The following is a 12,663-nucleotide window of genomic DNA, read 5'->3' as shown; positions in this document are numbered from 1 at the left end:
AGCATTTTATACTCCCTGGAGGTACTCCAGCTGAAAACTGCTACGCTAGCCTGTGGTTCTAGACATTCAAAATCAAATACAATTAATTGCCCTAGTATGCTTTCCTACTTCCACATTAATACACTTGGAGACAGTTTATGGGGTGGCTTAAAGATTAAATCATGTCTAACAGAGATTACCATTGGGGATAATAATCTGAAGTGATGGTGTCTGCCAAGTACAGCAGAAATGGCAGAGACTGAAAACCAATAGGGCATGCCTATACTTGCACCTACTTTGAGGAGTTAGGGGTGTAACATGGATATAGACTAAATAATCTGTGAATTATTATTTGTCTTTAATTGGTTTTAGGATGTTTCTAGTAGAATATTCAGGCTGTGCTGATTTGATTTCTGTTGTCTTTCGTAGACGAGCTCATCTGCGCCTGTGTTTAGAACGCTTAAAAGTTCTGATTCCACTAGGACCAGACTGTACCAGGCACACGACACTTGGTTTGCTTAACAAAGCCAAAGCACACATCAAGGTGAGAATTTCTTTCATATCTGTACACGATTGTCTCAGCCCTTCTTTCATTCTAAGCAATGATTCCTATTCATAAACATCAGCTAGCTTACTGTGCCCTCCTTAATAACTGACCTCAAGAGGAATCTTTCTGAAAACTTACCAGCTAATCTGATGGGAGCAACATAACCTGATTAAACTAAATTGTTCTGACAGCATGGCCATTTGAGGAGCTGGGAATACTAGGAAAATCACAAATTACTCTGCTGATCGGCAGAAGGAAGGCTGTTGTGCCCTCTGGTGGAGATGACTTTATTTGGCTGTGTCCCTCAGTATTTTTCCATCAAACTACAGTGCAGAGCAAGTTTCTCTTTCATGGAGATAATTTTACAGACTTCAAGAATTCCATACTGTTCTAGTAATGTAGCATTTGTTACGCACAAAAAAAAAGTAAAAAAAGAACTATTTTTGATGTTTAAAAATATGTATTTACATATGTTTTTATATACACACACATATATACTTGTATATTCATTCATATTTTCTCTGCCAAACAAGAAATCTTTTAAGATGTTAGGCAGAAATGAATTTTATTGTTTGTACTGGACTGTACACAAGTATCATTTTATCATTTTAGAAACTTGAAGAAGCTGAAAGGAAGAGCCAGCACCAGTTAGAGAACCTGGAACGAGAACAGAGATTTTTAAAGCGGCGACTGGAACAGCTGCAGGGTCCTCAGGAGATGGAACGAATACGAATGGACAGCATTGGATCAACTATTTCTTCAGATCGTTCTGATTCAGAGCGAGGTAGGCAGTTTGCTTCTTCCCTAATAAAATACTAAGCATCCCTGTATCTAAATTTAGGCAGGGTAAGTTGGAAAGCACTGTATTTGCTTGCTTCTCTTTAGCCAATACTGCACCATTCTAGATTTTGTGCAATCACAACATTGTCTAGCAATGCCTGAATGAACCATAGAACTTTTTTTCTTTATTATGTAGGTATGTATTTTTAACTTTCCATTTTGAAACAGTTTTTTTAAAAGATTTTGTTTATTTATTTGAGAGAGAGAGACAAAGATAGTGACAGAGAACATGAGCTGTGAGGAGAGGGAGAAGCAGGCTGCCTGCTGAGCAGGGACCCGATGCGGGACTCAATCCCATGACTCTGGGATCATGACCGGAGCTGAAGGCAGACTCATAACCAACTGAGCCACCCAGGTGCGCCTCTACTTTGAAACAATTTTAAACTTACAGAAAAGTTTTGTCTTCTGTAGAAAATTGTAGAGTTCTCATAAACTCTTCACCCAGGTTTCCCTACTGTTAACATCTTTTGTAGACATAATATAAATACTGCAACCAGAAAATTAACATTCATGTAATATTATTAATCTATAGACCTTACTCAAATTTCACGTTTTCCCATTAATGTCCTTTGTCTGATCTAGAATCCAATGCAGGATCCCACATTGCATTAGATAGTTCCTCAGTCTCTGTGATCATGACACTTTTCATGAAGAGTATTTTCCAATTTTATACAGTGTCTCTCAAGTGTCTAATGTTTCCTCATTATTAAGATGAGGTTATACATTTGGGGGGAAGAAATATCACAGAGTGATGTCGTGCCCATCTCAATTCATTGTATTAGGAAGATACATGATGTTGATATGTTTTGTAACTGGTGATGTTAATTTTTATGTCTGTTTTTTAAAGTACCACACCCTTCATTTCTCTTTCCATCTGTCCCAGAGCATTTGTCTTTGGCAGGATGAAAGACTAAGAATCAACCAAAAATTTTGTTTGAATTTTAATGATCTCTTCACCTAAAGCTCCCACCACATCAGGCCTTATAGCACAAAAGATCCCAGAGGTGAACTCTCATGATTTTAAGCTTAATATTAGGGAAAATAGAGCTCACGAGATCTTGAGGATTCTAAAACAACGCGGGAATTGTTTGTAAAATTTCTTTTGACTTTTTATTATGGAAATTTTCAAACATACACAAAAGTAGAATAGAATATTGAATTCTCATGTACCCATCATCCAGTTTGAACAGCTGACAACATTCTGCTATTCTCGTTTCATTGATTCTCAATCCCCTCACCCTCACCGTTTTTTCTGGAATGTTTTAAATCAAATCCCAGATAACATTATCCTTTTGTCCCTGAATACTTCAGTATGTTTAATAAATGAGACTTAAAAAATAATCATAATGCTGTTATATGCCACAAAACTAATAAAATCAGATAATCTTATTTAATTTCTAATACCATCGATTTCTGATATTTTCTCAAAGATGGCATTTTACCATTGATGCGTTTGAATTGGAATCCAAACAGAGTCCATATTGCATTTGTTTGTGCCTTTTAAGATACTTCTCATCTGTAATAGTTTTTACTTCCCCACTTTTTTCTCCCCAGTGTCGTTTGTTGTAGGAATGGAGTCATTTTGGGGCACCTGGGTGGCACAGTCAGTTGAGCGTCTGACTCTTGGTTTGAGCTCAGGTCGTGATCTCATGGTGGTGAAACCAAGCTGCATATGTTGGGCTCTGTGCGGAGTCTGCTTGGGACTCTCTCCCCCTCTGCCCCTCCCTACCCCCAATGTACTCGCTCTCAAATAAATAAATCTTAAAGGAAAAAAAAAAAAAAGGAACGGAGTCATTTTTCTTATAGAACTTCCCCTAGATTTGGCTGATTGAATCCACATGGCATCATTTAACATGTTCTTCTGTCCCTCCTATATCCTGTGAACTGGTTGGTGGATCTAGTGGCTTGATTAAATTCAGGTTCATTTTTTGAAGCAAGAATATTTCGTAGGTGGTGCAGATACATTTATGCAAATGTTCAACCTTTCACTTAATAGTTTTAGCAATCATTAATGATGGTCCCCATTATTATTTTTTTAGGTATTACAAATAGTATTTTCTACTTCTGTCATTCATTTTGCATTTATTAACTTTTTTATAAAGAACAACATTTCTTCATTAACCTTTTTGGTTATCCTGAAATCAAGTCCATATAAAGGAAGATGGAATGCTTTTAAAAATTTTTTGTGTTGTTTTTTTGTCAATTTTCTGAGTAATGAGTTGGTGTCTTAGCAACCTCCAGAGGTTAACAGGGTTTTTTGTTTTGCTATTTGGTTTTGATTATCTTACAAACTCATAGGTTTTCATGTTTTGAATGTGTTCTAATCCATTGTAGTCTTTTTATTCTTTTTAATACTCAGATTTCCCATATTCCATAGAAGTATTTCAAGTTGATTTTTGATCCCTTTTAACACAACCCTAGGAGTCTTTGGGTTTGTTATTTTTGTTGTTTTGCTGTGTAACTTTGTTTTTATGTGGCACTCAGTACAGAGGCAGCAGCAAGAGCCTCAGGGACATGCTACATATATGAATGACAGTGAGGTGTAGCAGGAATGACCCCGAATTAGGAGGCAGACCTTGATCCTGGTCTTTCTTCTACTGGTTACTAGCTGTGTGACTCTGTCAGGTCTGCAGGCTTTAGCTGCCCTCCCTGCTGTTAACTCCTCCTTGTACCCACCCCACCTCCAAATTTGAGAAAGAGTATGTCTTCATTATAGTTCTCATTTTTTTAGTAGTCCCATGTGCTGCTAGTACCTCTTTCCCTGTTCTTATGTGGAAGCCCTCTTTCCCAGTATTACAGGGGACTTTTAGTTCTATCTCTAGTTCATTTGGCTGGAGCAGTCTCTCCTTTTACTTTGTTATGACTGAGTACAGCAAGCTCTTTTGGATAGCGTGTTTTGATTCTGTTTTCCAGTCGTAGGTTGGATGAGTATTCTGTGATACCGGGAAACACCAAATAGCCTGTGAAGCATTATGGATGTAAAACAAATAGTTATGAATTCATAGGATTGTTTGTACAGCTTGTTTGGACAGATGCCTGCATTTTAGAAACAGATTTCTAAAACTTTTTGAAGCAACAAGCCCTTTTGAAAATTATACTCTTTGAAATAACTTACTCTGTCTTCTTAGGCTCAGCAAGAATGCACTTTTCCTAAAGCAATTGTGATCAGTGTGAACCCTTAGAGTCAGTGCCAAATATGAAACATCAGACTTTGAGCTTAAAAGAATTGAAGAAACTTGAGTTCATTTGAGCTGTTATGGGAGAGAATGGTTTTTCAACTGCCTTTTGTTTTTTAAAATGTATATTGTGATTTATTGGTGATTGTGTATGTAGTATTTAACAAATTATCTGTTGATAGCTGGTCATATATATATTTAGGGATTTTTTTTTTTAAATCATGTTTGACTTTTGAAGTAAAGTTAAATACCATCACTGAAATGTCTTTACCATAATCTTTGCTATAGATCTTACTATAATCCATAGACTTTTCAGGCTCACACCCTCATTTCAAGCTATATTTGATACGAGAAAATTAAATCGAATTGAAGACAAATCCCTCAGAGTTCACTCTATAATAACTGGCTTAGTTTGGTTACTGCATAGTCAGAGGTCTTTATGATGAATCCTAGAAGTCTGTAGAACTGTCTGTAGAATGAGACTGCCAAAGGCAAGAATAAATGGATACATTTTCTAGTTCACCTATACTAAGTTGATGCCTTTTTCCCTCTTTAAGGCAACTCTGATTAATAAACAACACTGAGAATTAGTTTCTAGTTTAATGCAGAACAGATGTTGTTAAACCACTTGGGGTTGGGATCTTTTAATATTAAGCACTAATTCCCAAATAGGCTGAGTGCTTTTGGTGGGAGGTCCAGACGGACTGGCGTCAAAGGCTTTAGTAAACTTGCTGATTGAGACCACCACTGGATACCAGACATTCCCCTTTGCAAAATATATCCCTGTGTCTCTTCACCTTCAGTTACTTCTGTTCTCCAGAGATCACTGATAATAAGCTTGGATGATAATTACTTTACACTACAAAAAATAATGACTTTTTTTTTCTCATTTGTTTTTGAAAGTGCAGATTACTAATGTTCTTCCTTTTTTCTCTTTGGCAGAGGAGATTGAAGTGGATGTTGAAAGCACAGAGTTCTCCCATGGAGAAGTGGACAATATCAGTACCACCAGCATCAGTGACATTGATGACCACAGCAGCCTGCAGAGTATTGGGAGTGACGAGGGTTACTCCAGTGCCAGTGTCAAACTTTCGTTCACTTCCTAGAACCCAGCATGACATAACAGTGCAGGGCAAAACATTCACTGGGCCAATTCAATCCAAACAATCTCTTAAATTGGGTTCATGATGCAGTCTCCTCTTTAAAACTAAACAAAACTATACTTGAACAAAAGGGTCAAAAGACCTCTATTTAAGCAAATACTTAGCAAAAAGTGGGGCAGAGCCTCCCCAGCAGAACAAATACTCATAATATTCATATTTGAAAATCACAGTTTCTAATGGCAGCAGAAAACTTGTGTGAAATTTTCTTGATTTAGTTGATTTAAAAGAGAACATTGGAGATTCTGTCCTCTTTTTCTTCTACAGTTTGCTCATAATACAATGAGTAGACACATTTGAATGGGGTTGTGAACCCTTCTTCCTGAGTTTTATGGTCCTAAAAACAAAATCAAACCTATAGTAATGAGAAGACAAGATAATCAGGCATTAACTTGGATAGCTAAAGAGCTATTAAAACTCAGCCTGGGACAGCTTATCATGAAGCCTGTGGATGATCAGTTCTTGAAAAAACAAAACACAAAAACAAGCTCATTTCATGCTCTGCAAAAGGAGAGACTCCCATGAAGCCTTTTGAAAGGGATCACCATGCAGCTCAGCTTTCTGTTGGATTCCATGCTAAGCAAGCTAACTTTATCCTGCATTGTTAGCAGTAGGGCACCCAACCACCAGCTCAACAGTCAGCCGCCCTTAGGCCCTTGGGCAGCATGGGGGCAGTCTGTGTATGACAGCCTCTACCATACAGGGCCTATGAATTCGGATTGAGGGGCCAGAAGGAAAAAGCTCTCCATGCCTCTGTGTCTGCGTGGGCCAGAAGAATTGTGCACGCAGATTAGCAGGCCAAGGTCTGAGCCACGGCAGCATTTTTATTTCAGATTTTGATAACTGTTTGTATGTGTTGAAAACCAAAATGACATCTTTTTAAAGCTTGTCCATAAAAAACATAGATGTCTTTTATAGTGGAAAAACACATGGGGAAAAAATCATCTATTTTGATGCAGCATTTGATAATGATAAAACACCTCACACCTCACTCTTTATAGTGCACAAAATGATTGAGGTCTGGGCTAGGTAGAAAAAAGGTCAATGCTGTTTTTATTTTCTTTTAGAATCATTACCTTTTACCAGCTTTTAACCATCTGATATCTATAGTAGACACTATAATACTTAACATAGTTAAGTTCGGCACTTGTCTCATTTTATTGTAAGGATTTGCTTCCATTTTCCTACAGGCAGTCTCTCTCCTTCCTCACAGTCCCACTGTGCAGGTGCTATTGTTGCTCTTACCAATATTTTCAGAAATGTTTTCTGTTAAGTGAAATATCTTTTCTAGCCTGCACTTTGATGTCATGTGTTTCCTTCGTCTTTCAAAATCCAAGGTGTTCCCTCCCACCCCCCACCCTCTCCTTTACCCCAGGAAGCCTTCTTGGACCCCTTACCCCTGGCTCTTTGGACTTTGTATACTTTGAATAATTTAACTACCCTTAATTACTTAAAAAAAAGCTTTATGATTTTCATAACTTATTGCTGATTTTAATGGGTTGTTAATTTCAGTCCTGTAGTTTTATTTTGTTTAGATAGGGCTGGGCAAGGAAAAAGAAAATAAAGACAACCATATTTAGCAGTGCAGTTGAGTTGTGTGTGTAATGTTAGACTATCCTTTGTAAGTAGCACTTTAACAGCTTTCACTGCTTCTATGTATGAAGTGTACCATCTTGGTCATACACAAGGTCTCAGCATATACTTACTTGTTTTTGTGCTCTTCCTGTGCCTCCGAAAATATTTTATCCTTGATTGTGCTATGTTTGGAAGAAATTCTTTGAAGTAGATGTGTGAAAAACTGCATGCCTTTAGAAGCCCATTATTAGAACTCGCTACTTCAGGTGCTGGGGACTTAATGAAAAACATGATAAATTCATTTCTCTGGCCCAGGTAAATTATTTCTGGTTTCACTTATAATTACTCCTGGCTGGGTCAAAATGTTGCTCTACGTACTTGCTTACTTTTGACTTTCCCAGGGGAGACAGTTTTAAGACTCTGCTAACTACCATGGAAAGTGAATGGAAGCCAATGATTAAGCTTCCCTTTTGTTATTCCCATGGCATTCACTTGCAACTTGCCTAGGGCTGGAATTTTGGACTTAATTCAGGAGAACTTGAGGTGCTGCCATTTTGTTGTATATGTACAGGTTGGTGGGCTGGGAAGCCTTTGTCACAAATCTATAGTACCTATTTCAACTGCCCTCTAAATTACTCCTTCCCTGGGTTGGTTTTCCTTGTGGGAGGGGAGTGGATTGTATGATGAGTAAGAAGTATTAATTTTTTAAAAGACAAATCGACTTTGAAGATATAAAAGTTAATTGCAAGAAATAAAAATTGTGAATGAAGAATACCCGAGTGCTTTTTGTACCACCCTTCTCTATGAAGGAAAAAATCTGAGCATCCACACCTTGAGAAGCAACTATCTCCTAAATGTTTAAGTTGATCCTATTTCAGTAGTCCGGGACTAATGGGAATTGGAATCATTGCCATTTCCTGTTCTATAATTTAAACAGGTGCCTTCTTGACTGATGACTCCACATAACCTAATTGCAGATGGTTTAATGTACCCGATAATCTTAACTTTTTCAGGTAGGACACAAAGCCATTTGTTACTATCTGTTCTTAATAACTTTTTAGGGCATCCTTTTGGCTACAACTATCCATTTAAAGTGAAAATAAGTCTGGAAGTTCCTGTTTAGTCCCCACCCACTAACCTGAGTTAAGGCACCCTTTATGTAAAATGCCTGAGTACTATATTAGTAGATAGAGGTAAATCTCATTTCAGTGTGTATTACCAAAGAAGAGTCTGAGGAAGTCAGACTGGAGTTTCTAATTAGAATAGGTATGAGAACTCTGGTAGAAATGCCTTTTCTAGTCCCCATGACAATGACAGCTTTTAGCATTATGAGGGGATTTTAAAAGGCAGAATTATTGAGGCAAATTTCCTAACCTAAGGCCACACTCCCGCCTCGGTCATTTCTCAAGAGAAAATTGTTTAACCTCTTGAGGAAGGTTCTTTTGTAAGTTTGTTTTCTTCCACTTGAAGCAGCAGTAGCTGCCTTTTTTTCCTTTTATTATCCTTCCATCTTAAAAATTCCATACTCCCTACCAACAACAGCATAATGTAGGAAGAACAGGGTTTTTTGGGTCACATTTAAGTCCTCGTTCTAATATTTACTAAGGACTTCGGGCAAGATACTTAATTTCTTCATGGAGCCCATTTCCTCCTGAGAAGTTGTTACAAATACTACCTCTATCTAAAAAGGTTGTAAGGATTAAAACTGATATATGTAAATCCCCACACATACTCAACCTAGGAGTTTGTAGCACCAAAAGAAAAATAAGAGGTTTGTACTTCTCCTTTCTCTGATGAATGCAACCTTCTAATTTCTTCATCCTTAATCTTGAATTTTAGTTATTCTGACTCTGGGTCTTGCAGAAAAAGACTATTTCCAATAAAAAAAATGGTTCATTTTTACAGAATTCAATGACAGGTTATACTTTGTAAGTCAATTTTGATGTCCTATAGAATTTTTTAAATAAAGACTTTATAAGATTGATGTATCAGTGGTTTTAGTGATTACCTGGTCTTTCTAAAAAAAAGACTAACCTGAGCTTGAGTCTGTTAAGCACAAGTAGTAACCACTGCCTAATGCCCTAGTTAATATTTAGTGCTGGCCTTGCCAAGAAAAAAAATCTTGGCCCGTGTACTAGATCGAATAGGAAACTGGTTTTCTTGTGGAATACACCTGATTCTTCCAAATAATAAGTGTAGTTCAAAATACATGTACTGGCTGACAGCCTCACTTCTTGGTTCTGTTTTACTTTTTATACCATCATAAATTATTAAGGGAAATGGCTTAGATGAAGCTCTTTTAAAGTATTGCCAACTAACTTCCTATAGTTTTGAAATTTTTTCCATTTCCTCAAGCTCTTAGCTCTTTGTTATAGAGGAATGCTTGAAGTCTTTATTGGGAGGGCAGCATAACTGGGATATTTATCTCAGATTTTCACACCAGGGCACCAAACAGCATTGTAGAAACATAAAAGCCGTAAGATATCTCTAAAATGCGTATTAAAAATACAAATTTAAGAAGCCAGTTGCTTCTAACCTAGCAGCTTTATCACACTTTGAAAACTATGTCAACTAAACCTGACAGTGCTTTTGGAGGGAAAAACCTGGCAAAAGAACCAAAGGGATACTTACTCCTTCCTCCATACTTCTGAGCAATGAACAATTGGACAATTACCTTCTATTAAAGACTAGCCTAGCTGGAGGTCTCAGGCTTCCACTCTAGTTTTCCCAGGGTATAGAGTCAAGTGTCCTCCAAGCCTTAATTGTTTCTCTGGTCAGAAATGCACTGCATCTTGCTAAAGTGAGTACAGGGCTTGAAAGGGGGAAAAAACAAAAGCACATCAGTTTTCACCAAGAAAGGCAAATCATGAGCCAGCAAAATAATAAACATGACTTTGGGCCTCAAGTTGAGAAAGTAGCTCTTCAAACAAAAAGCAACCTTTTCTCTTAACTACGGCTTCTTCAGCTGTGATCTTAAGACAGTAACCGGGAAATCAAATTACAATTTTAATAATTTCAGTAACTTAAGTCTGTACTGGTTTCATAAAAGTGAACTGGTGAAGTGCCTGGTGTAGTAAATTGTCTGGTTTTATTTCCTGGGAACTGAAAGATTACTTTATCCAAAATTTGGTATTTTAAAAGCTAGTTCAGCTGTCAACTACCACAAGCCCAATAGTATTCTCACATCTGCTTTACCCTACTCAAGGCCACAAAAGAACGACCTTTACATATACATAGCTGAAAGGCAGAAAAGACAATTGAAGAACCTCTCAGAACTCTAACACCTTCATCTTATATTTTCGTTTACTTTCTGTTGGCTGGGTCAAGACAAATTCTTAGAATGCCAATATTAGTCTCTGTACCTTTTAAGGTATTTAAAAACATATCTATACATAAAAATCATAGTATAAGGGGATTCAATTACTTGTGTTTTTGTTTAAACTATGGTATTATCTGTTCTACTGCCTGCTATGTTTTTCCTCTCCACTGTAGTAAAAATTCAGTTTAACTTGCAACTCAAAAACCCTAGATACGAAGAATGTTTACATTTACTGTTGAACAGGTAAATTACCATTTATACTAGTTGCTTCATAGTATACAACAAATAATACAATTCGGCAGATATTTATTGAACTCCAAAGATTTTAACAAATATAAAACCTTATTGGTTTTAAGATTTTTTTTCTTCTCTCGTCTTTCAGTTAAATGTCCAAGTTGAAGCAAACAGCCAAACCAAAGCTCCAAAAATATATTTTGACTAAATTTGTGCAAGTGACATTTTTCACCTTTTGTAATTACAACCTACAGACAATTTATAAAACTATGATTTTCATTTGTTACTGGATGGTTTTCTCTTGCTATTTTTTTTAACATTTATTTGAGAGAGTGAGAGAGCACATGCACAGGAGTGGGGGAAGAAGGAAGGGGTAGAGGGAGAGGGAAAGAGATCTCAAGCAGATTCCAGCTGAGTGTGGAGCCCCACACAGGGCTCGATCTCACAACCCTGAGATCATGACCTGAGCCAAAATCGAGTCGAACCCTTAACCCACTGAGCCACCCAGGTGCCTCTTCCCTTGCTATTTTAAAGGCAGATACACTCAGCATTAAAACTGCATTGTAATGGAAACATACTCAAATGCACATAAACTGTGACAAAGCATATTAAAATAATGACTTATAACAAACAGACGCATTTCATTTTGGCCTGATGCCTAATCTTAATAATTGTGCTAAGGAAATTCCCCGTTAGTAATTCTTCTTTCATTTCAAAAATCAAACTGTTTTTACATTTAACCTAAAACACGGTTCTAGGCCCAGGGATGCACATCAGAATCACCTGTGGTGTTTGTCAAAAACAGACATACTTTGGCCTAAATAGGTCTCGAACAGGACCCAGATCCAGGAATCCCTCTTTTAAGCAAGCGTTAGGGTAACTTTATTATAACCTGTACTCCTTCCCATCAGAGACACGCCCTAAAATATTCTAATATAAAAATTTAAACTTCTACTAGCATGTACTTAATATGTAACTTTGTTAATTTGACGGTTCAGGAGTACATTTATAATTAGGGGCTTCAAATCGTAAGCAATGGGCATTGTTATCCATTATAACGTGCATTGTCATTGCTACGGTTAAGGAAAAAAGACAAGTCACCATTACCACCTGCACAGTAAATAGCAAACACTTCTACAGTGTTTACCATGTCAGGTATTCTACTAAGCACTTTACACATATCAATTAACTCATCCTTACAATGTAATGAAACCGGTATTTTCATTCTACAGCTGAGAAAGCTAAGACAAAGAAGAGTTACGCACACAGGTAAAAATGAGGGGCCAGGATTCAAACAGCAATCTGGCTCCTGAGTCCTTGCTCTTCCAATATGGCCTTTCTACATGTTAATTAAAAAAGCGTTTTGTTGTTCGTGATACTAACATGTAAAATGTAATTATTTGGGAGGTATCGGGACTGTTCTTTCCTTGAAATGATCAATAACAAAGTCAAACGTCAAGTTTTGAGAAGATCCATGCAACCACAGCTACTTGGGGGCTGTACATGACTCATGTGATGAACTCATTCTGAGTTTCAGAGCTTCAAGACTCCCTTCTTGACCGGGAAACTGCATTAAATTTTATAGCAGTGTTATGTATGTATATATATATATATATATATATATATATATATATATATAACAAAGTGTCATATTTGGTTTTAGAGTATTGAACTTAGCCACCTACATTTGTAACATATCACTGGTATCATGCTTCTCATGAAAGCATCACTCTAGGAGATAGGCACTCCATCCCCCCAGGGATCCTTTGTTTAGTCCAGAAACACTCTCGACACTAGGACTTTTCAAAGGGCCACATCTAGGTCTTTGACACG

General features: G+C 37.1%; 1 protein-coding gene across 2 annotated transcripts in view; it reads left to right on the top strand.

The window, feature by feature from the left end:
- Positions 1-8,046, top strand: part of MXI1 (MAX interactor 1, dimerization protein) — a 79,914-nt gene extending 71,868 nt beyond the window's left edge. For both annotated transcript variants that reach the window (XM_026494085.4, XM_026494086.4), the window contains exons 4-6: positions 409-523; positions 1,139-1,310; positions 5,485-8,046. In XM_026494085.4, coding sequence (XP_026349870.1) covers positions 409-523; positions 1,139-1,310; positions 5,485-5,648 — 451 coding nt within the window. In that variant the 3' untranslated portion in view covers positions 5,649-8,046. The remainder of the gene's footprint in view (positions 1-408; positions 524-1,138; positions 1,311-5,484) is intronic.
- Positions 8,047-12,663: the final 4,617 nt, after the last annotated feature.

This window comes from Ursus arctos, unplaced genomic scaffold (assembly GCF_023065955.2).
Source record: "Ursus arctos isolate Adak ecotype North America unplaced genomic scaffold, UrsArc2.0 scaffold_7, whole genome shotgun sequence".
NCBI classification, from domain to species: domain Eukaryota; kingdom Metazoa; phylum Chordata; class Mammalia; order Carnivora; family Ursidae; genus Ursus; species Ursus arctos.
Note: the sequence above shows the minus strand (reverse complement) of the source record. Positions and strands in the feature narration are given on the sequence as shown.